Source organism: Lonchura striata, chromosome 8 (assembly GCF_046129695.1).
Source record: "Lonchura striata isolate bLonStr1 chromosome 8, bLonStr1.mat, whole genome shotgun sequence".
NCBI classification, from domain to species: Eukaryota; Metazoa; Chordata; class Aves; order Passeriformes; family Estrildidae; genus Lonchura; species Lonchura striata.
In genome coordinates this window covers 30,134,712-30,159,361 of record NC_134610.1, presented here as the reverse complement: position 1 = coordinate 30,159,361, position 24,650 = coordinate 30,134,712, and the positions used below count along the sequence as shown (strand labels likewise).

The following is a 24,650-nucleotide window of genomic DNA, read 5'->3' as shown; positions in this document are numbered from 1 at the left end:
TGGCAAATTCTGGCATTTTAGGCAGTACCTGTGTTTTAAGGAAAACCCGAGGTGAAAAAACAGGTTTGAGAAGATGTGGAAGTCATCTTCAAGGGGGAAACTGTGTGCTGTCTGTTGGAAGATCTAGTAATAATGTGTTTAAACATTTGCACGGTGGAGGGTAAAGAAGTTGGTAAATACCTGTGAAAACTTTCATTGTTTTCTGTCAACTGTGATTTTTTTCCTTACCCTCCTTTTTCTATTTTATTTTGCTGTCTGAGTTTGGTTTTGCTTTTTACTTTTTAAATCAAAAGAGCTCCCTGGGAATTACTGTAGATCTTCTTCAGAATTCATTTGTAAGACACACTATTTTTTTGTTTGTCTAATTCATGCTGAGAAACAGCATAGCCCACAGGAAGCACCATTAATTTCAAGGAACCAATCAGCTTTAGTAAGGCTATTAGTTGAGATTATTAGGTGAGAGTTTGTGCAATATTGAAAGTGCCAAGCTATTGCCAAATTTTACATTGATTTTTCCAATTGTCATATTTTTTGACAAGTGTTTTAATTGTTTGCTGGAAAAGGAAATGAGTATTCATGTTCCTTCTTTTGCTGCCTCTCTGTTTGAGAGAGAGGAGTAATTCATTATCTCAGGGATAGAAAACAATTAAAGTGTTGTTTCCTTAATGACTGCATGATAATGGAGCAACAAAATGGTGCCTCAGACCCGCAGCTCTTACCAGAGTTCTTGGGAGGGAGGCGAGTGCTGTGTGCAGCTGAGCTGCCATCAGAAATGTCTCATTTCTCCTGTGCTGGGGGTGATTGAAATCTCCCTGCAAGCTACTCTATTAGATATGCTTATGCACTACTGAAAAAAAAAAAAAAAAAAGGCAGGCAGTTGAAGAAAATACCACTGCAAGCACACCCTGAATATAGGAATAGTTATCTGGCTGAGAGCCAGTGTTTGTTTAATGTGTCCCTTATCAAATCCCAAAGCTAATATTTGCCTTAGTCCTCTATGAAGATAAACAGGAACTGTTTGAGTGAGAATTAAGATATTGTGTATCATACTCCTCAGAACTGCATCTGGGTACTTTACCTTGAATCCAAAGCAATGTCTTGCAGATGTGAATTCACACTGTTCAGAGCAGGCTCTCTTTAAAGCTAGTTTATGTAGTTAAACTATTTGGGGAGGTTATAGCAATGAGGGAGCTCTTGGTTTTCATCAAATGCAAAGCATTCTGGAGTTGTTTGAATCCATCAACCACCTTTGAGGTCAAGCTCTTGGTCCTGAAGGCAGTAAAGAAGTGGTATTTTGAAGCAATTTGTACAGGACTTGTGCATTCCTGCAAAGAGGAGTTCTGCAATCCCAGCCTGGCTGTGCAGGGCAGGCTGGCTCATGTTCATCCCCTGTGCTACACTGCACAGGCAGAGCTTACAAAGCTTACAAAGCTTCCTTGCCTTCAGTGTTCCAAAACTGCACTCAAAAGTAGAATTATTTTCCCTGTACAAACTCAGATTTGAAGACAAGCAGCAGCATGAGGACTCACTGTGACTGGTCAGAATAAAGGTAAATAAATGGGTGGTAAAACAAACAATTCCTGAATGCCATTGCTGATGCTTGCCAGGACCCCACCTTCCCCATCACCAGTCCCTCAAAAAAACCCAGCAGTCAGGTGGCTGCAAAGTTTAACACAACTTTGTACAGGCCTGTGAAAAATAATCTGGTACTATGGTGGTAGTTCTAGGGAAATGTGCATGGGGGAGAAAAGGGACTTGGAAGGCAGAGTCACAGCAATGCAGCTGGGGAAAGGAACAAGTGATCACTGTATTAAAATAATATGTAGTATGTTTTTCCTCACCGAGCAGTATTCGTGTAGCATTCAAAGCTGAACAGGAAAATCTGAAAATATCATGAAGCTATGAAAAGAGGATTATTGTGCAAAAAGAAATCTGTAGTAATGAGGAAAAATAGCATTTCATGCTAAGGGCAAGCCTTAAGTGTTGAGATAAGAACAATAGCAACTGTTAATGCTGATAATCATGAACATTTGAGGTTTTCAGATTCTTGCCAGGCTCACCACATGCTTTGTCAAGCTAAATGCTGGGAGGAAGCAATGTAGCTGGAACTTGCTGGAGTGCATTAGGTGGAGAATAGGAAACCTTATTTCCTGGCAAGTAACTTTTTCAGCTAATGCTTTTTTTGCAGTTTTTGGCCAGCTGCACTGTTGAGTGAAAATAATATTTGGAGGAAGATGGCAGAACACACTGAATAATATACAACCTTCAAGAATAAAGTCTCCATCCTGGTGGAGATACAGGAGAGGGCTAAAGTCTGTTCATTACCTGCATGAAGTAATTATTTTCAGGAATATCAGAAAAGCATCTTTCCCTTTTTTCCATGTCAGGCCCCTGTGTTCATGTGGATTGCACAGCCATGGCAGGAGAACTGCTGCTGGTGATGAATGTGACTGTGTGCTTTACCCAGAGCCCCAGCGGATGGGGCTGTGTGCCACAGAGGGGCAGGCACATGCCTTGCTGCTGGCAATATTTCATGTGACTTTCCCTGGAGGATGTAGACTAGAAGAAAACCTCTGCAGAGTTCAGCTGATTCCTCCTTTACTCTCATATTGAGCCTTGTGCAGAGAAGATGAGAGCAGACACCAAGCTCTGTATTGTAGTGTGATGATTAGGAGCTACAGAACCAAAATAATCTTTCAGGTTGCTCCACTAGGATGGCATCAGAAAGGGAGTTTTGCCACACTTTTGGCTATAACAAGCACATCAGCTGAGTTCCAAATAGACATTTTTACCTCTGGCTTCAGTACTTACTACAGGTAAAACAATCACCAGATTTCTTTGTTCTGTTCTAAATTATAGCCTGAGGATTCATTTTAGTCCAATACTAGGGGTAGATTAGGCATTAATGGGGCAAGAGTGGATTAACATCCCCTGAACTGCATTGTTCATGCAGGCAAATGTCATTGTTCATGTCTGCATTGCCTGGGAGTGTTGTAGAGGCAGAGATGATCTCACCCTGTCTGCATTTTGAGCTGACCAGACCATATGGATGCAGTTAGTGCCGTGCCCCGATGAGAGATGTGGCATTTTAGCTTGGGGCAACATCTGACATTTACCATGTCTTCCACTTGGCTTGAAGCATGGGCAGAGTGAGCTGGTGCTTGTCTCAGTGTGAACATTGCCTCTGCCTGAAAAATATTGTGCAAAACTGTGTGTGAAAGACTTGCAGAGAGATTTTGTGAAATTGTTATAAAGTGAAACACTCTTGGTAATATGAAATTACTCAGAGCTGCAGCTTGAGCAGGTTATGATCAAGAAGAACCAATTCAAGTTCTCTTGTCCCTGATTTTCTATAAACACTGATTTTGGTAGTCTCCCACTGCTGGCATAGATTTTAACTACGGTCACATCTTGCAAAGGGGAACTGTCTGAATTGTTTCATTTGCAGGCTGGATGCTGAATACTCTGGTAGCATAGGCACTTTAAAAAATACCAGGAGGAAAACTTTTGGGGAACTTTGTCTTTATTAGTTTGATGAGATATAAGTGTGCAGATGTCTTCAAAATCAAGAAGCCTTTGATGCCAAGTATTTTTATGTTTTTTGGTTCAGCACATTAATCCTTGTATTAAATAGCAAGGATGGATATGAAGGTGAGCATATAGAGGTACATGTGTGATGCATATTACATAGATGTGCACATGTATGATCTCATTTCTATTATTTCTATCTCTCTCTCTATCTTCTCTTTATGATCCCATTTCTACATTTCTATCTCTCATGCATTGTCCCCTTCCTCTCTTCTGTAGAAGATTTTCTTTTCAGGCACTGAAATTTGACAGCAGCAAACAAATAGGTAGGAGACATTTTACATTTAAATATTTGAACCTTAATCCAGGTTTTTCCTTCTGTTATTTTAAAGCTTTTCATCATTTTCTCCCCATGTTGTTTCTTCTGCACAGGAAATGATCCAAGTATGGTAATTATGAAAACCCCTGTATCTATTAACCTGCATCCTGTAAGTCATTAACATGAATTCATAGTACAGTCTTCCATTTTGTGAGAAAGTTATATAATAAATTGAGAGTTTCTGAAAAAATACAATAAAATGACAGGCAACAACCTGGGAGATGCTAGGAGTGGAGCAGGAGGAGAGAGCTGCTGCTTTATTTTTTGAAGAATGAGTGGTGGGAAGGGGACTTGGGCAGGTCTTTTCTGGAGTCAGAGCAGAACCTGGCTTCCACTGTGCAAAGTGGCACCACTAAATAAAGAAACTGAGGAAAGCCAGAAAGAACAAGCTGTTTCTCAACAGATACGTGAGAATGGAGCAACTCCCACGGGAGGCCAAGCATGAAGGAGAGAGAAATGGCCCAGCCAGCATGGCTGCCTCGTATCTTAATATAGCCCAGCTTCTTGGCAAAGCAAGGGCGTGAGGCCTGCTGGAGGAGGAGAGCTGGGTTTGCTTTCCCCAAATCCTGCTTGCAACAGGAAAGAAATCCTGCTGGCTGTGCTGCAGCAAAGCACTGGGGCTCAGTGACCTGCCAGTGCAATGCAGCTGCTGGAGGTGCAGTCCTCAGTGCTTCCAGCAAATCCTGCCTGCCCCTTGTCTGCAGGTCTGTGCACAGTGGGAAATGGCCTAAATGCCTGCACAGGAGGAGACTCCATCCTGCTGTTCACAGAACCTCTCCTCTTCCCCCGGACCTCTCTCCCCAAGCCTTGGAAGCAAGTGGACATGGCAAATGTGATCTGCAGACCTGGCAAGGTGCTGTCACCATCATGGCTTTCTGCAGGCTCAGGCTGAGCTATTTTGATGTAGGATGTTGCTTTTGCCTATTCCAGACCAACTTTTGTCATAGAAAACAAATAAAACCTCTAAGCAAAATAAAAATGATTGACTACATTGCACAGTAAAAATCACTTCTGGACCTAATCCTGGGCATTGCTTCAGCAATACATTTTGGCAGGTAGAGAGATGATAAATACTGAGCTCTTTGCTCGCTGTTGCTGTCTCTTACATGGCAGCTGTCCCACAGTAATTTCTGATTCCCTACTCCCATTTCCATCTTATTGAACTGTAGACCCTATTGACCCTTGTTTTTCCTTTTTCCTGCTTTTGTTGGTGCCTCTTGGTTCTGTCCCAGCCTTTGTTCTGGGCACTCTGCCGGTGTTTCTCAGTAGTCTTTCAGCTCCTTCCTCCAGTTCCCCACCCCTCTGAGTGACTCCTTCCCTCACACATTCCCTTCTCTCATGCACACCCCGCTGTTCCACTTCTTATCCACATTTTCCTACTTTTTTCTCCTCCTACACACTTCTTGTTTAATGCCTCCCTCCACTTCTGGCTGCATGTCAACTACTGTAGCATTAAAAATTACTGAGGACTAATTAAAATAAAAATATCCCTGATGCATTGTTTTTTAGGACTAGATTGGTAGGGTCCTATCAGTCTACTTACTTTTTTAGCAAAAGAATTGACAGCCACTTCAAAATCCATGAAAGCCTTTCCAGGTTCTCACCTTATTTGAAACTGCATGTCACATACATTACATATCTATGACATATGTATTGCTTAATACCTACAGCATGACAGGATCTTGTTTCAGTTGAGATCTGTGTGCTGTTGAGCCCAACCCAGGAATGTGTATTTCTGTGTCCTGCAGCTTGCTTTTCCTTTGAAGAGTTGTGCAGTGGCACGCACAGGTATTCTTCTAAACAGCTTATTCCTGAATATGCCAAAAGAAACCTCCTCCTTTTCCGTTTTACTCAGGGCATATTTACACAGGTCTTACGTGACGTGTCACCCTTCAGCTTTCAGTCATAACCTGCTCTCTGAATGCCAATCTCCAGCTACTGCCAAGAGTAAAATGGTGAACCTTGCAGGGAAAGAAAAAGTCACACAGAGCTCATGCCTTTCACTGTGGCTGTGTGGAATTGACTCTGCAAATGCAGGCAACTTCCATGTGTTCATAATTTGTTTACCACTAGTCAGATGTTCTCATTGTCCCTTTTTCCATGTCTCTGGCAGTGCTGTGTTGGGCTGCAGTGATTCAGGGACCAGGCAGCGAGTTAATGCAGCTCATGTTGTCACCCTCATGGGGCTCGTTTGCCTACAGGCATGTCAGAAGGAACAAGTAATATAAGGGCATATATAACCGTAGCTGGCAGCGTACCGAAAAGATGCTGAAACTCCCTTTAAATGGATAGTGTAGGGCATCAGGAGCTAAGTAGCTGAGGAATAAGATAAATTTTCTTGAACAGTGCTGTGTTTCTGTAGTTAGGCTGTGCCTGGTACTTGATCTAAATGAGTGTGTGTATGTGGTGTGCAGTGCAGTCATCCCTTGTGTGCTATTTGTTCCTAACACCTCTTGCACATTTCCAGTATCCATCACAGCTCACATCACCTGCACTTCTACACAGCTTAAGCCTGATGGGAGGGAGTAAAGAAGGCAAACCCTGACTTTTCTCACTGCATGGCATAGGGTTACAGTGACTTTCTGCTCCCTACCTTCAGAAATGTGGAGGTTCAGGGTGCTTTTCCACAAACCTTGAGGCAGGAGTGGAGAAGCCTGTAGTGTGATTGATGCTGTGTTGGTTGATGTTCTGCTCTTTCACAGTGTGCCTGCACAAGCCTGAGCCTGTGTGTGCAGCTTCCTACTGGAAAGGCCAAGAGCAAACCACGTGTCCCTTCTGTTGGTGCAGTCTGGGCTTGGTTTACCTGCTGGAGATCACCCTGCAGAGCAGAGAGATGCAAGCTTCTTCTGTCTCTCCACTTTGGATTAGATTATGGCTGTTGTCTGAATGTGTGTGTCCTTGAATTTGCTAATTGTGTTTTTCTGATTATTCTCCAGCAACAGGCACTACAGGTTTTCTGAGCACTTTGCACCAGGATACATCAGACTGTGTTGTAAGGGAAATGTAGGACAGCCACACACACACACAGAGCGTCATGTAATGTGATGATCCAATGTGATTGTCTGCTGAGATATTCCAGGGAATTGTACAGACAAGTTGTTCTAAGGCCAGATTTTCACTGAAGGGAGTGAAGAGTATCACCATGACTATGGAATTCGGACAGTGTAGTGCAGCTGTGATCTGAGGGAGAGGAAATGCTGGAGAGTTTAACACCGTTGACTGGCAGAGGAGCAATGCTAGTGTGCAGCCTTGCTGCCAGCCAGTGTAATACAGTTCCCAGTTTGGATCAATTCCAGCTCTCAGACCCCAATTTACTAACCATGGTGGGAAGGACACGAGTTTTCTTTTAGAAGGTCAGTATTATTTAAGGTTATTGAAAGTGAGTAAACCTGTTTCACCTTTATGAGCAAAACATTGCTGTGGAGTTTTTAGGAGCCACACAGTTATAGTGAATAATGAATATATGATACTTTGTGTGGTGTTTAGCTCAGCCTGAGAGAGGGAAAATAATGGAAGTCTCTTCTTTCTGCTTGGGTGTTCGAATGAAGGAAAATCAAAGCTGTTATACCAGAGCCATATATCAGCTAACATATTTTAGGAACTGTGGAATGATCATAATTACAAAAAAGTCCTCCAGAGAGAAATTATGAGTCATAGTTTATGTTCTCTTTGGAGTTGCTATGGAAAAAGAGGTTAGTGCCAATGGTCATACAGCAATATTAATCTCTGATCTGAAAGAAAAATAAATAACAATCTCTAGCTTAACCCAAAGCAGATTTATTTGCAGTTACTGCAGCACACTCCATTAAAGGGGATAACCACATAAGAAAAATTAAAGATGACACTGATTATCAGTTCTCAACATACTGTTAGGGAGAGTTCCTTATTTGAATTCAGGCTCCTGCAAATGACTTGGTGGAGTAAGAGGAAGGGAAAAAAGGCAGTTTGATCAAAAGGAGGGCAGGAAAGATCAGCCACCACTGACAGCTGCAAGCATGCTGATTAAAATTCCTTTATGCACGCAGTTAGCCTCAGCCCGGGGTGGATGCTGGTTCAGTGCAAATCCTGAAACAAAACCCTGGCAACGGGGCAGTCTGAAGTGGTGGAAAGTGGCTCTCAGCCTTTTTCCGTTTATTGGGGAAAGCCAGGGCGGTGAGTCAGGGCTGGGGATGCTTGGGTGCTGAGTCAGCACCTCCGGGGCTCTGCCAGGTGTTTCTGCCCCTGACCGGGGCCAAACAGCTCCTTCGCTTTGCTATGGGTGAATCTTTTGTTCTTTCCTATAGGAAGACGACCTGACAGCTTCCCTTTGACACACAGAGTGTGTCTCAGTGGGTCACAGTAAAACTTTTACCCCTGCCCACCTGATGTTTTCAGGAGCTGTGTCACAGGCAGCTCCCGACAGCACACACCTCGCAGTCAGAACTTAGCTTGAAATTGTGCTCACAGTGCACCCTGCAAAGCAGGGCAGAGCCTTCCTTTCTGCCACACCGCTGCATCTGCTGCGCTGATGGCAGGAAAACTTTCTGTTGGGTTGATGAGCTAAGCAGACTGGACTGGGGAGGTACACGGATCTCATGTCCTGCATCTGTGCACGCAGCTTGCTAATGGTCACAGGAGCCATACGTATGGCCTCAAACCATTGTGTGGCTCAAAGCATCTTTTGAGCCAGCTGGAGGCTTTTCACTAACTTTCAGGGTTGGACTGGTCCCATGTGAAGAGTTTGACCTCGAACAAATTGCCACTATTTCACTAATTCTTCTAAGCTTACCTCCTTTTTAAGTGTGTGACTATCAGTCATCAGTTGTGCAGCTGTTTGGCATTACAGCCTACAACAACAAAGGGTTTTCACTGCATCAGTGTAAAGGGCTGTCCAGGTGTATTTTACCTTCTGATCCTTTTCTTCTCCCCTTTCTTCTGTCTGTTAAAGAGACAGAACATGCTTCACTCAGGCCCATAAGATGGCTTTCACTACACTCTCTTGTTTGCCAGTGAAATGGTCCAGAAAACCTGTATCTATGCCTTTTCACAGAGGAGCCGGCTCGTGGATTAGCACGTGGGGGGTCAGCATGGGATGCTCTTTCCCCTAAAAGGGGACAGAAATGTCAGCTGGTTTTGTGTCATTGAAAATGGAAGTATCAGCAGCTGCTGAGTGCTGCTAGTTTAAATATTTATGCCATAAGGGCTTTATCCCACCCTTTCTCTTTGTGCAAAGCTGCCGCCGATTCCGGTGGAGGTCAGACTCTGAATCTGTGCAGCAGCTCACAGGTCAGGTCTTCCAAGGAAGAAAGGTACAATCAGAGCTCACTGTTACTGTGTTAAGAAGCGTAAACAAGCAGTTTTTAAAAAAAGCAATTATGTAGACAAACCTGTCAGCACAATCATGGAATACTTGTGCATGTGCCTGACATCTGCCAGCCTGACGAGATCCAGACACATGCTTGAGATACTTGAAAGAATGCAGTGCTGCTGGTCCCACAGTCTGTCTCCTCCCTCAAACACTAATTCTGCAGGCTGATGGTTTCAGTCAGGCCTTGGGAATGGAAGGCAAGGGGAAGAAACAGCTTGGGGGACATCTTGAGAGCCCCAGCTTGCTTCCTCCTCTGGTTTACAAGATGGCACAAAAGCAGACATTCCCGAGTTGAGTGAACATTTTTCTCTCTTGTAACACATGCATTCTCTTGTTTGTTAGGATTACAGACCCACCTGTCCTTGTAAATGTGCATTTGTGATGGAGAAACATTTAATTCTAGTCCTGCAACTGATGGCTGTGTGTGCCGTATTCTGAAGTGGGTATTTGAGTTAATTCCCCCAGATGCTCAGGATCTGTATGTCCAATGGTTTTGCTGGATAGCATTGTAATGCTCTTAGAACACTGTGCATGGGATTTGTTTCAGCATCTCTAAAACTGGATAAAGCATGGCCAGGGGTATTGTTTGAATTAAAGCTTAGCAGGACAAGCAAACCAGCGTATCTGAAAGCAAAATGTAAACATGATGCTGGGGCTCCTGGTTAGCACGTCGTGGCTGTGGGAGGTTGACAGCTGCTGCATAAAGGTTAAACGTGCTTTCTTTGGCCTGTCAGTAAAATTAAGCTTGCTAAAGACTATGTGGCACTCTAGAAGACAAGAGTTTATCTGTGTGCATAAACAGAACATAGTCTTCCATATAAATATGCTTTCAAGACTATTTAGAGTATTAGGAGTATGTTGCAGCCCAATAAAAAGATGCGGATGGAGCCAGGAGATTTTGGAAAGTGCCTGAGTAGGTTTAGATGGGCTAGAAGTGTCTGGAAAGCAAAGCACTGGTGTTTGCATTGCTAAATAACAGCATAGGATGAGAAAGAAAATAGTATAGATACAACAGGGACATGAATTGAAGTAATAAATACCTGACCTTTAAATTTCATCTTTGCCAGCTTCTCACACTGCTTCTCCCAAAGACTGACGTGGCTGTGGTTTATATTATGCTTTTATTTGTCATATTTGTAGTTAGTTACAAGTAAAAATTATTGAAATCCACTGTAGTTAATACAAAATAAAAATATAGCTGCACGAGTTATGCCATGATTTTTCTTACAAACAGTATCTTCTATATGATACCATGCACTTAAGAGCTTAACTCTTAATAGTACTTGCCTACAACTAACTTCCAGTGTCATTTACTGGTTACAGATATTATCCCTATGGAGTAATACCTGTTAATTATTTCATAATGGTACTTCTGCTGTAGCTTGTATTTCCCCTGTAATTTGTGATTCTAAACACAAAAGGAAGCAACCTCTTAGTGCAATGTTAAGTATCAGTAGAATTTTTATGTATATAAAAAAATAAAAAAAACCCCACTGCATAAACAGCCAAGGATGTAAGGGAACTGTTGTGGGTATTGTGCTTCCCTTTCCTCCCTTGCCCCTTACCTTTAAGTGACAGGAATGAACATTCATAGTGAACAAACTGCCTTGTAACCTCTCATTTTCAATTAATTTTGAAAAATTACAGACTAGTAATTTTGAGAGCAGGCGGATGACTTTGATCAAAGTTGCTAGCAGAGAACCAAATCCTGTGGCTTTGCAGGCTCCTACTTACGTAAACTCATCCCTTCCATGAAGTTCAATCCATAACACATTGCTCCCTTTGGACATGACTGAAAGAGTATTTCACCTTTTTGAAGAAATTGTCCTTACATCCCTGTAATTATCTAAATCTCCTGTGTAGATATAGCTCTATATACGAAGTAATCTGTAAAAAGATAAATTATGCTATTTTCAAAATACTCTGAGATACAAAGTTGTGCAGGTGCAAAATTTGATAGTATATTGCTATAAAGACTATGAATTAATTAGTGTTATCTGAGTATATATACTTTAAGCTGGGAGTATAGACTGAATACTGTGGGGGGTTATTTTTGCTTTTTTTACATTTCATAGCATTTCATATTTTCTTCAGGATACCTTCATATTCCTATCAAATACTTATTTTTTTCTTTTCAATTTCTGAACCCTTAAAGGTACAGTAACTGATCACACATTCATGCTTGTCATTAATGTATTTTCATAACTCTGTTAAGGTTGAAAAATACTTTTTCCCTCCCCCACCTACACACAGTGATTTCTTCTAAATGAATAGCGAGCAACTACTGGCAAAAATCTTTTCCCCATTGAAATGGATGGAACGGGGTTTTCAGCTTTGCCCTCCAAATACTCTGCTCTTTTAGTCCTATGGTGCCATGGAGCAAAGCCCCAGACAAACTGTATGGTGTGTGCACAATTACTGATGCTGTTGGTATTCACAGAGTATGGCGAGGCAACTGAAATCAAACATTCCCACTGGTATTCCTACATTTACATACAAAACTACTCGCAGCGCTGGGAAACGCTGGGGGGAAGAAAAGAGAACAGAAATGCTTGGGTCTGGACTACTCTCCACACGTTCCTCTGGCCTAACTCTTAAGAAAGCCAGATGAGCAGCTCGCTTCTACCAGACATCCTCTCTTCCCACTAGTACCAGCTGGCAGCACCTCTAAATTCATGAACACCAGTGACTCGGCCTAAAACAGAGCACGTTGCAGCTTTACTCGTTGACCTTGTCCACTCTGCATTCCAACACGATGCAATAAATTATCACTGCAGAGGAAAGGATGGAAGAGTTGCTTCTCCTGCCTGTGCAGCTGAAACCAGTTCCTCGCCTAAGGAAAACCGTGTGTGCTGGCAGGTGAAGGGGGGCTTGGGCTGCCTACGCTGTTTGGTCCACCTGCAGGACGGCTGCTTGGGTCGTTTCTTCATCAGATTGCTCCATCTCCCCGCCAGCTGGGTTGCTTCTCTCATCGAACAGTTTCTGGCTAGAGACTTCCAGAGGCACCCCGTACTCTTCGTCATCTTCCACGATGGAGAGCTCGATATTGTTGTTCATCGCGGCCTTCCCTTCCGCTCTGGCCTCCTTCTCCAGGGAATCCACGGCTGCTTTGCCCTCCTCGGCCAGGGAGGTGGTGGGGGTCATATCCGAGTGCATGTCGGCGAAGGAGACGTCGTCCTCGTTCTCAGCCTGCTCGTGGCTCGCGGTTTCCGAGGGCCTGTCCTCGGCTTCTGCCGGGTTTTCTCCTTCACGGCCTTTCTTGGAGCCGAATCCCACTTTGAAACCCGAGCCCTTGGCAGAGGAGGATTTCTGGTGATGCACAGTGAGTGATTTCTTGATCTTTTCTCTCCGTTCAGGCGACACGATCTTTGTGCTGATCTTGTTCATCTTCTTCTCGATGTTTTGGCGGGAGAATGCTTTCTTGAGGCTGTCCACCTTCTTGAGGCTGGATCGTTTAAGTTTCTCAGCTCTTGATTCTTCTGTTTTCTCCTCCGCGCTGTCATCCAAGTCATCTCCCTCATGAAACATTTCATCATCTGAACCCAGCTCCACTGTGTGCAAGGTTTCTTCCAGTGTTTTGTTCTCATCCACAGGCTCCTCTTTTCCTTCTGTAATGCTAGGAATGGGCTCTTTTGCAAAAACACTGGCAGGGATCTCATTTTCCTCCTGAAAGAATTGACAATATTTGAGTTTCATAGTTTACAGAATACAAATTTAATAAACAAAGCACAACCCTGAACAATTATTCCCCCCCTCCCGCATGATGAGATGAATGCTGAGTGTTTACTGAATCATTATCCAGCAAAGTTTAAAACTTCTGAGCTGTCAGCTGTAAGACTACTCTTTCAAAGTGACTTGGGATGTATGCAGAGTGGAAATCTGTTATTTTAATTTATGTTAGACACTCTTTAATGAGAGTTTAGCTGTCAAATTGTGCACCTGTCTCTGGGTGGGGAGGGAAGTTGTACAGCAGACCCCTGAGCAGACCTCCAGAAGCCACAAAACCCCACAGAGCTCTCAGTTTCTTGAGCCAACGACTGAGAATATCCTGCAGAGGTGTTTGGGGCATCTGGGAAGTATCTCAAATGTCAAATGGAGTTAGCACTTTTGCCATATTCCTGGAAAATATATGTTGCTGTTAGAAATGGATTGTTGATATTGAGAAACCATGAAGTTTAAGGTGTTTAGAGTATATCCTATTTTACAGCTATCTACAGGAAAAAAACACCCAAACTAACAAATTTTGTTGGTAAACATTAAAATGTGAGTAGGACAACTCCTTGAAATGTAAGGATACAAATTTATGGTATACAAAAATAAAGACACCATACCACATAGAGAATAGGAGCTTCTAGCTAACAGGGTAAGTATTGCTTTTTAGAAACAAAACCAAGAAAGGACAGAGAAAGAAAGACTCTAAAAATAAAGCAAGGGCAAGGGCAGAAGCTGCAGGTCATAGCAAGCAATGTCTGTGCCCACTGAGTGCAGAAGCTCTGCAATCCCAAGCAGCTCAGAGGCAGCACAATGAACACTGTTCTGTGCAGGTTTGCAGGCATCTGCCCATGCAAAGAAAATGAGGCTCCTTGCACACTCCCTTCTCCTCTCAGCACTTTGAGCCTCGGATCTGCATAGTCTCTACTCATTACCTTTTTTATCACTTTCAGACAGAGTGCATACAATTTCATTTCCTCACATGCATTGGAAGGATTTGCTTTTCCCTCCTCCCTCCACATTTATCTTTAGATACAAAAAGCAGTAAGTGCTGAGTGAAAATGGTTGTAATAGTCTCAGATCTGTCCCTAGTGGGCCTGAGTGTACAGTTAAGGGGAAAAAAGGCCACATACACTTCCAAGTTCATGCTCATTATTTCAGGACTGAGCATACAGTTGTGATCACTGCAGAGAAAAGTGTCTTGGGTTAAATTTGCTGTCAAGGCTGTTGTACATGGTTGTTTAGTCTGGGGAAGAGGAGGCTCAGGGGTGACCTTATTGCTCTCTACAACTCCCTGAAAGGAGGTTGTGGCCAGGTGAGGGTCAGGCTCTTCTCCCAGGAAACCAGTGACAGGACAAGAAGACACTTAAAAAGTGTGTCAGAGAGGGTAGGTTGGGCATTGGGAATAATTTCTTCACAGAGAGAGTGATTAGACACTGGAATGTGCTGCCCAGAAGGTGGTGGAGGTGTCCCTGGAGGTGTTTAAGAAAAGAGTGGACGTGACACTTGGCGTCATGGTCTGCTTGACAAAGTGGCCTTGGGTCACAGGTTGGACTCAATAATCTTGTTTTCAGCCTAATTGTTTCTGTTGTTCTGTGATTCTATTAAAAACAAGGTCTACTTTGTTAGCCCTTCTGGAACCCAGGAATATGCAATAGGCAGAATAATTTTATACCATATATATTATATATATATATACATACACACACACACACACTGATTTGAATGTGATGGTTAATATCCTGCGTGGATATAAAAATGAAAAGTATACAAGAAATGGATGCTGGTTGGCAGTTTGTACATGCTTTATTCCTTTGGGCTCTGCACACCTCTCTGGGCCTGTGGCCTCAGTCAGATACACTGGCACATAGTTTTTTTTTCCTCTGCCTGCAGTGGAACATCTAATGAAGCCCACACTCTTCTCCTGACACCTATTATGTTGTTGCAACTGTCAGCAACAGTGACCAAGATAACAAAACAAAGGAAACCTGCACCAGTTTTAAGTGAAACCAGCTGTTAACTGCTGTACAAATATTTATATTTTCTCTCCACTGCAGTTAATGAAATGTAGATTACATGAGTGGGTGCAGCATTGAATTATTCCCCAGAGCATGAGAACTCAGTATAAAACATAATTTTCATGTCTAGTGCATTCTTTCCAAACCTAGGTAATCATGCAGAGTTTTAGACATCTGAACATTCAGGTATAAGTGCCCGAGTGGTATAGAAAACTCTGATTTTAATAAGTAAAGAGGTGGGTTGTTACTTTTTAAGTATTTTATCTAGGAAAGTGGTGTCATATGAGTTTAATCACAGTGCAGTCTGAGCCAGAGATGGGTCTGAAAGGTCCTTCTCAAGGTCAGTTTAGCTCTGTCTAAACTGAAGTGCTGCATGCAGCCCCTAGAAGAATATGGATACAGATTTGGGTACAATTTTTATCAAATTTCTGACCCAGTAGAAGAGAGACTATCAAGCTACCCATGTTTATAAAGGGAAAACAAACAAAAAATGAAAAATATACTGCATAATAATGAGCTAATGATTGAATTAAAAGCAGATCCTAGGTGGTCTCTGGCTGTCAGGCAGTACTGGAATTCAAGTGATCAGCCCTCTGTCTAAGCTTCCTGCATGGCTCTGGACAACATCAGCCTCTGGGCTTATTTGTGTGCTTATAAAATGGGAATGACACTCTTCCTATGTCATGTTTCCAAAGGACCTTAGGATTACAGGAACTATTAAAATGCAAATGAAAATAAATTAAGTAAAATGCTTTGAAAACATGAGGGTGCTATAGCAGGAATGCTCTGTGGTGGAACAGACATTTCTATTTCAAACATGGTTACTGATAATGTTGTAAGTGGGCTAGTGATAACTTTTTAGTCTTACAAGTTTATGTGACAGCTGTATTTTGTTTTTGATACATTTTTAAGCAGTCTGCTATTTCATTTAGGAAGACTGGAACAATACACTGAAAAATGCCAGCTGTTACAAACTGCATAACTATTCTCCATGCCAAAAGAAGTAGAACTTTGATCTTTTCTTCTTGATCTAATCTAAAATTCTAAGAAAGCAATACACCTTTGTATTTTCCACATCTGAGTTCAAAAACAGCCCTTACATTTTTTTTCTCAGATGGGCTTGACTGTAGGTAGCTAGCTCCTCTGAATTTTATTTTTCCATGTAGGAGATGAATAGAATTGTGGAAATCCTCTGCATAAAACAACTCTTGCTAACACTAGTAATACTTGCATAGTTAAAATCGGTGCCTTCCTTGTGGCTTTTTTCAGCCATCCTTGGGAACTTCCTGCAGGTCACAATTTCATCCCTATCTGTTACAAAAAGGAATAAGATCTGTAACAGTGTACTATAAAACTGGGTGGCCTGAGTCAACAGGTAGTTAATTTACTCAGGAAGTGCTGATTCTCTGATGCTGCATGAGGGAAATCAATCTGCTTTGGTTTGGTTTTTTTGTTATATTTGCTCTACGAGGCCATGACCTTCAAGAAGGAGAGATGGCATTTTCCCAGTCCTGCTCCTCTGTATATTGCTGTTATATGCCCAAATTATCACTAGCCTAAAACTTGTTTTGCTGCAGAAAATAGGTCAAAACATGACAAATCCTTCTGAAACCAGGTGCAGCTCCTTTCCTTTGGACAAATGCAGCTCTGCAGGCTTGGGTGTCACAGTGGGGAGGGAGGGCAGGCAGGAGCAAAGTGCCACCAGCCCATTTGCACCCTGTGCTGGCTGGGGTGGTGGCTGCACCGTCCCCTGACCTCCCACAGCACAGCTGGGCCAAGCCCAAAGAGCCCTGGCAGGTATTTCTGTCATCATTCAATATCAGAGTATTCTCCCTGCAAGGCTCCAGTGGGGAATACAGCATTATCAGCTTGTAATTCTTCTGCTTCCCTCACTTGTTCATTTGTGAGATTGAAGTTGCTTTTGCAAAATATTATTGCAGTGATCTGAGCAAGAAGATACAATAAAATGGCTCATTTTTGGTGCCCTCCTCTTGCTTCATTTTAGGATGAAGAATTTACCAACAGCAGCATCTGAAAAGGACTTGAATATTAGTGTGGTTGACCCCAAGCTGCAATTTTGACTTATTTTATCTGTCCTATTTCCATGACATTTAACCAGAAAATATGACATTTAATTGAAAAAATTAAACATGAGCCTTTTTTTTTATCTTCCATTTTGCTTTTGCAGCTAAAAAAGCAAACAAAACCCCCCCACCAAACCAGAACCAAAAAGCTGGTCATGTGGCATGAACAAAACAGAGGGGAACAATGCCAAAGCTTAACAAGGATTTTTAAAACAGTCACTTCAGTGTTTTGCTGAATTGCTGTGTCATTTGTAATAACTCTTGCATCCTCTAATTCTTTGAATGGAGCTCCCTTAAAATATGCCACCAATTAAAGAAATATATGCAGACATTCTAGAGAGAGAAAACGTAGAAGTTTTAATGGAAAATATGTAAATAGGTGAACTTTTCTAAACACAGTTCATTCTCAGTGCATATGCAGAGGGAAAACTGATGCTGGCATGTGGCAGCACAACTTCATAAAATGCAGAGCTGGAGCTCAGCCGTGTGTTTTGGCTATGCTCAGTGCTCCCACCAAGTATTAGGAGTTTGGGGTATGTGGTGAATGCAGAACTGAATCACAAATGTGAACTTTTATTTTCATATTGAGCTGTCTCCCTAAGCTGGGGAGCTGCTTCTAATGAGGAACATGCTCTGTGAAGTTTGGCATTGTTTTTTTCAGTAGAAAAGAAGGATCCCCCAGCTGAAGAGGAGTCTCATACATCCAGATTCCCTTTTTTTCACAGAGATCTGGCGTCAATATGGCTTCATTACTGTGACTTCTCCTTCCTGCAATTGTTTTCCTGTGGATTCCTGTGCAAGGCAGGACAGAAACCCAGCCAGCCTTCTGTTTTTTCCCCTGTGCAGTTATCCTAGCAAGGCATGGCCCTGCTGACTACCAGACTGTCCCTCCTCCAGCCTGAAAGGACATTGCTGGAGGAGGGACAGTCCATGCTGCCATTTAACTGCAGGAGCAATTCCCAGCTCAAAGCTGATTTTTTTTTTCTTTTTTTGGAAGTAAATTTAACTGCAGCGTTTCTTTTTTTAAGTCTTGTGCTCTTGACCTTCATTGGCTTGGGATTGGTTAAGTTCATCATCCTGCACTGTGGTGACATATTTTCTGGTGAGAGATGGGAGCAGAGTCACCTAAATCCCTGTAAAAGCCATGCAGAACAGACCTGCTGTCCAAAGGGACAGCCAGTGGATTTTCTTTATTGTTGTACTGGGACACGGGCCTGTGTTGTTTCCTTAGGGTTTGTGCAGTATTAAGGAAAAGTTCAGAGGTTTAAACAGGCCTTAGCTTTACACCCCTATTTAGTGCCAGGAGACAGACAACTCAAACCCTTCTTGGGGATTTTTCCTGTTGCTTTACCCCTCGAACCCTTCTTGGGGATTTTTCCTGTTGCATTACCCCTCAAACCCTTCTTGGGGATTTTTCCTGTTGCTTTCACCCAGTCCCTGCAGATTGCTGCCAGTGGAAGATCCCCAGCCGAGGTAATGCCAACTGTCCTGCACACACAGAGCTCTGTTTGTCTTTCCTCTCTGCATTATGTCATCCTAAAATAGTAAATACCGAGTGCTCTGGAGGAAGACACTCCTTGCAACAGCAAGGCCTTAATTCTCACGCTCAGAGGTATGAGAAATGTTAAAAATGACCTTCCCCCAGGCCTCGCTGATGTACCCACCCCACAGGACAATGCCCAGGTCTGATCCTGGAGGCAGGAGTCAGTCATTAGCTGACGGGGCCTGGGAGATGGCAGTGCTTTGACAGTTATGGATCCTAAATTACTTGCAGAACTGCAGAGAACATGTGTCTTTTCATTTACCCAGTCTCTGGAATAATTTCCACATTCCTTCTGGGGTGGAAATATGCCGCAGCCCCTCCTCTTCTGGCCTGACAAGCCTGGACAGTAATTTGGGAGAACAATAAGCAAGGAGGTGGGAGCTTCCTTTCTGGGGGAATTGCCTGTGCACTAACCAGGCCTGCCAGCTTTTTACAATCAAGCTCTCTTATTTTGGGAATGTTTAGGAAAAAGCCCCAATAACCCAAGGAGCAGAGCGAGTGGCTGACAGAGGTAACGCCCAGCTGACAAGCTCAGTATGGTGAGGTGCCCGAGCTGTGACTACCCCAGCCCAGCATTTGCTCTCCTGCCCTCCCTCAGCGATTTGTGGAGGCCTGTCTTTATTTTTTTGAAATGTGTGAAAGTCACGTCCTGTGTTTAGTTAAAGCTCACGGCGTGCTCTATCCAGACCATTGCTTAAAAAGGGGAAAATATGCAAACTGGATGGACTCCCAGGAAGCTGAGTTTTTAAGCTGAATTTTTAGCTCATCCCCGAATGGGTCAGATCAGTCCTGCAGAGTGAAGCAGGGCACAAGGAGACAGGGAGATGCAGCCCTGCCCCTCCCCTGCTTCCAAAGGGCAGAGGCAGTGGCAGTTCTTAGGGGCATTTCTACTGCAAGTTTGCAAAATGGGCTCTTTCCTCAAGTGTGCCAAGAGTTTGCAAAAACACAAGGGCCCTTCTAGTTTACTTAAACCCCAAAACATGCAACAAAACAAACCTTTCCCTAAAAATATGCTTGGGGTTAGTAAAACACAGCTCTTTCCCTTCATTTGCAGAGAATAAAAGGTGGCAGTTCTCTCGTGCGTGCCAAGAGTTAGCAAAACAAGGTCTCTTTCCTCACGATCGCTAGGACTTAGCAAAAGACAACTTTATTTCCAAGACTGCCAGAGTTAAAGAGAACATTTTATTCTGTTCTTTCCTAAAGTTTGCTAGAAGTTAGCAAAAAAAAAAAAAAAAAAAAAAAACAAAACAAAAAAACAACAAAGGGAACAAACTGCGTTTTCCCCAAGTTTGCAAGAGTAAAGAAGAAAGTTCTTTTCCCAGACTTCCTAAGAGTTAGGAAAACATGCTTTCCGCACGTCCACTAAGAGGACAAGTGGGCGTTTCTCCTGAAGTCGCTACGAATAAGAGGGCACACATTCCCCAAGTTTAAGAGTTATCAGAAGACTACTCTTTCCCCAGGTTTGCTAAGGCGAAAAGGTTTTTTTCTTCCAAATTTGCCAGGTTAGCACAAAGCCAGCTCTGGTTTCCGAGGGTGCCGGGGTTAGTAGCAGTGAGCTCGCAGCAGCGGCGGCTCCCTCGGCCGGGAGCAGGGCTCTCACCTGGAAGATGAGCACCTTGAAGCGGTCCCGGCGGAGCAGCTGGGCGTGGTGCTGCTCCAGGCGCCGCACCTGGTCGCACTGGCGGTCCAGGCGCTCCCGCACGGCGCGGGTGTGCGCGCACACCTTCCGCGACTTCTCCAGCAGCTTCTCCACCGCCTCGCCCGTGGCGCCGTGGCTGCGGCACAGCTTCACCAGGTCCGCCTGGATGCCCCGCACCGCCCCTTCCAAGCCCCGCTGCCTCTGCTCCATCTGCCGCTGGTGGCCTTCCACCGCCTCCAGCATGGAGACCAGCTTCTCCAGCAGGGCCAGCACGGTCAGCGCGTTCACCTGCCCGCCGCCCGGCTCCGCGGCCGGGAGCGGGGGCACGGCGCTGCCCGCCGCCGCCTCCCCCATGGCTGCAGCGGCCCGCACGGCGCGCCCGGGCCGCTATTAAGGGTGTGCCTCCGCCCTCCCCCGGGGAGGGCTCGGGCAGAGCCCGGCCCCGGCCCCGGCCCGCCCCGGGAGCGGCGACCGCCCCGGGAGCAGCGGGCTGTGACCGCCCCGGGAGCCCGGTGAGACCGGGAGCAGGGTGTGACCGCCCCAGGCAGCGGGCTGTGACCGGGAGCCGGCGGTGACCGCCCCGGGCAGCGGGCTGTGACCGGGAGCAGAGTGTGACCGCCCCGGGATCTGGATGTGTGTGACCGCCCCGGGAGCTGGATGTGTGTGACCCCCCCGTGAGCGGACTATGTGTGACCGCCCCGGGAGCGGGCTGTGACCGCCCCAGGAGCTGGATGTGTGTGACCACTCCGGGAGTTGGATGTGACCTCCCCGGGAGCTGGATGTATGTGACCGCCCCGGGAGCGGACTATGTGTGACTGCCCCGGGAGCGGGCTGTGACCGCCCCAGGAGCTGGATGTGTGTGACCGCCCCGGGAGCCAGCGGTGACCGCCCCGGGATCTGGATGTGTGTGACCGCTCCGGGAGCTGGATGTGACCGCCCCGGGAGCGGACTATGTGTGACCGCCCCGGGAGCTGGATGTATGTGACCGCCCCGGGAGCGGACTATGTGTGCCTGCCCCGGCCCGCGGAGCCGCCCCCGGCCGCTCCGAGCTGCCGCCCCGCGCTCGCCGCCTCCCCGGCAGCAGCGGTAGATGGCAGGAGATACCGCGGAATGCAGCCCCTCGGAAGGGCCGCCCGAAGGAGAAGGAGAATGTGTTGGTGGTGATGGTCCGGGAGAGAGATTGTGGGTGTAGATTGGAGTTCGAGCCTCTCGTGTAGTCTGAAGGCCTTAAACTAATAAGGATAGCTAAGTGTTTAAATTATTGCTGTAATCAATATCACGATTATTGCGATAATCCTATGTCGACGTGCTTTTAAAAACTAAATTACTACTGTAGTAAATACATCAATTATTACATTAATCACGTATTAATGTGCCCTGACAATATACAATAAAATGGTATCAGTGTATTTATTCTTATGTCAGCATCCTGATGATAATTTGTAATAATTGTCATAATAATTAACAGATTTATGAAACATTTACTCATGGTGAATCAGATCTCCCAAAATTCCTTCCACCCCATGCAACACCACATGGGGTTTTGGGTTTTTTTTAAATTATAATGTAAATATTTTTATCTCCTTATTGTTATTACTGTTATTACTACAGGGTTTAAAAAATAATATAGGTGATGATTATTCTATTCTATTCTATTCTATTATATTCTATTCTATTCTATTCTATTCTATTCTCGTTTTGTTAGTAAAAAATCCAAAACAAGTAAGTGTGGTGTTGCATGGGTGGAGGGAATACCAGGAGCTTGGATTCCCTGCTTGGGATGTGGAGATCAGCTGGGCACTCTGGTTGTCCTGCCTGGATTCTCCAGGATTTCTTCAGCGTGGCTGTTCTGGGGGAATAGTGATAAACTGGGTGTGGTAGCAGAGGCACTGTGTTCCCAAGCTCCAAAAGGAGCTATTAGGCATGAAGAAATACCAAGCTGTTTATTTAGAAAAGTGCATTACTCCTCCCGGGACAGACCCAAAGCTGTTATCACCAGGGAAAATGTTGCAAAACTCCATGGACTTGGGTGTTTCATCCTGTACTGATATTCTCAAGCAGTCAATATCTGTCTTCTTTCTTTTCTATTTGCTTGGAAACAGGACTTCTTGCCACAACACAAATGTTTCCAATGCTTAGGTATATAGGATTCTAATATTTGGGCAGCTGACATATAACATTTTCTAATATTTGGCCAAATGCGCTTCATGATTTCCCTACATCCTACAGGTTAAAAGCATGTATTTGGAGCCCAAATGACCATGATTCCTGCCCTTTCCTTTGTACACAGAAGGAAAAAAAGCATTTTACCATGAAAAGGAATACAGCCTAATGACTGAGGAGCTGTGCAAATAAGTCACCCATTTCAAATGCTGTGTGCTTGAGCCCCTGAATGTTCTGGAATGTTACCCTTTTTTGGTCCTTGGTTTTTTTTTTTTTTTTCCTCAAGCTGCAACTTCTATTCTTCAAGTTGTGGGAGCTTGAAAAATGCATTTGTGAGTGAGTTCACTTTGGAAAAAAAAATCACCGAGTCTGCCAGAGCTGTCCACAGGGGAAACTATGCTGAGACTGTAAGATATGCAGGCTGAGAGGGGAGTGGACATATTTTAAAGGAACAACCTAAACAAAACGCTTCTGTTTCCATGAGCTCTCCCTGCCAGCACTACCTGATCCGCCCTTCCCTAGGAAGGACGTGTTTGTGTCTCCAGAGGGCTGCCAGTGTCAGCCCCTCTCAGCACAGCATCCTGCCCATCTCGCTTCCTCTCTCCCTCCCTTCATTTTGGCTGGGACCTGAAGTCAAGGCAAAGAGGAGGAATTTCTGCAGAGAGCAGTGGCTTACCTTGCTATGGCAGGGAGCAACCTCTGTCCACGCCCAGCTACATATCTTTCCTGTGGCAAAATAGCTTTTTAATTTTCCAAATTAATTTTTTCTCTGGTTTTGCTGGGCTGTGGTGAAGCCCTGGCACGGCTGTGGTCCCAGCTGCCGGCCAAGCTGCCTTCCCAGCCCGTCTCTCCTCCAGCCTTTTTGCATCAACCTTCTGCTGTACCTGGCACAGATGGATGATGGAGGAGAGAGCTGCCCTATCTATGGAATCTAAAGAAACACTCTCTTGACTCCTGCTGCAAGCCTTCTGCAAAGGCTCTGCAAATTTTGGAGGGTTTAAAACTCCCAGCCCCGTGTGCATCCCGTGGAGGAGTTGTGGCACCCCACAGGAACCAGCACAAAACACAGTTTGGGTTCCTGGCCAGTCCTCTGACCCAGCAAAGCCAAGGCACGGACAGCAGCCCTGATGGAGCTACAAGGGCTGAGGACATCCATGGCAGAGGATTGCTCAGGGTCCCCATGGCTTGGGAAGAGGTGCTGTGTTGTCCCTATGATCCCAGAACAGCGGCTTGGGCCATCAGCCCCGAGGCAACGCTGTAGGGAAGGGAGGGCTGATGAGAACTGGAGAAAAGATGGTCCCAACCTGGTACCTGTCCCATTCTGCTGCTAAATTCTAGCTCGAGGTTTTGACACCAGCTGTCAGCTCTGATTACCTGTCACTTTTGTAACAACACTGTCAAGCTGCTGGGCTGCCAGTGCTTGGAGGAATTGGAGAATTTTTATGCAGGTTTGGGGTTTTTAATATTATTGATTAATTTGGCAGAGTAGTGGAGGAGGTTTTTTGCCAAGTTTCAATACAGATTTTACTGGTGAGAAACTTTCTAGAGGAAAACATTTTACATTTATTTAGAAAGAAGAAGTATTAAAGAGATTAAATTTATCAGGGTCATCCGATGTAAGTCAAGAGTTCTTTTCATGTAAAATCAATATGCGTGAATTATATGGACAAAAATTGGAGGTTAACTCACTCATTAATCACGTGGTGCTCAGGATAATAAATGTTTGATGCTGGAGCATTACTGATAATTTATTAGGCATGGAGTAATAGGTAAAACAAAATGACAGGAAAGGATGGAGAAGGGAATTAATAGGGGAGGGAAGAATGGCAAATCTTATTGAATTTCATGTCCAAGGTACCAGTGACTTTAAAGAGATGGTGTGAAGCTATCTAACTACTGAGGTGAGGGGCTGGCTAATGGGAAGAGCTGTGGAAGGTGTGGGAGGAGAGCCCAGCATGGGAGGGCTGGTGCCTTGAGGGGCTGATGTCTGCTACACTTGGACAGGGTGGAAAAGGGGATATGGATGGGACATGGCTTGGGAAGAAGTGATGCTGCACCTCGTGCACCAGAGGCAGCAGTGTCTGCACCCAGCAAGGGCTGAAGACATGAAATCTGGTTGCCTGCTGCTGAAGGGCTTCTCTGAGGGCTGGGTCACAGTGCCATTTCCCTCCTGTCAGCCTGCTCCATCTGTCACAGTGATGCTTGTCATGCTCTTGGCACCTCTGCTGCTCAGCCAGG

General features: G+C 44.7%; 1 protein-coding gene across 1 annotated transcript; it reads right to left on the bottom strand.

The window, feature by feature from the left end:
* Positions 1–10,356: 10,356 nt before the first annotated feature.
* CAVIN2 (caveolae associated protein 2) lies at positions 10,357–20,615 on the bottom strand. The gene is made up of 2 exons (XM_021531361.2): positions 20,211–20,615; positions 10,357–12,920 (listed from the first exon to the last, which is right to left on the bottom strand). The coding sequence occupies exons 1-2, from the start codon at positions 20,601–20,603 to the stop codon at positions 12,135–12,137; spliced, it is 1,179 nt and encodes a 392-aa protein (XP_021387036.1). The 5' UTR covers positions 20,604–20,615; the 3' UTR covers positions 10,357–12,134.
* Positions 20,616–24,650: the final 4,035 nt, after the last annotated feature.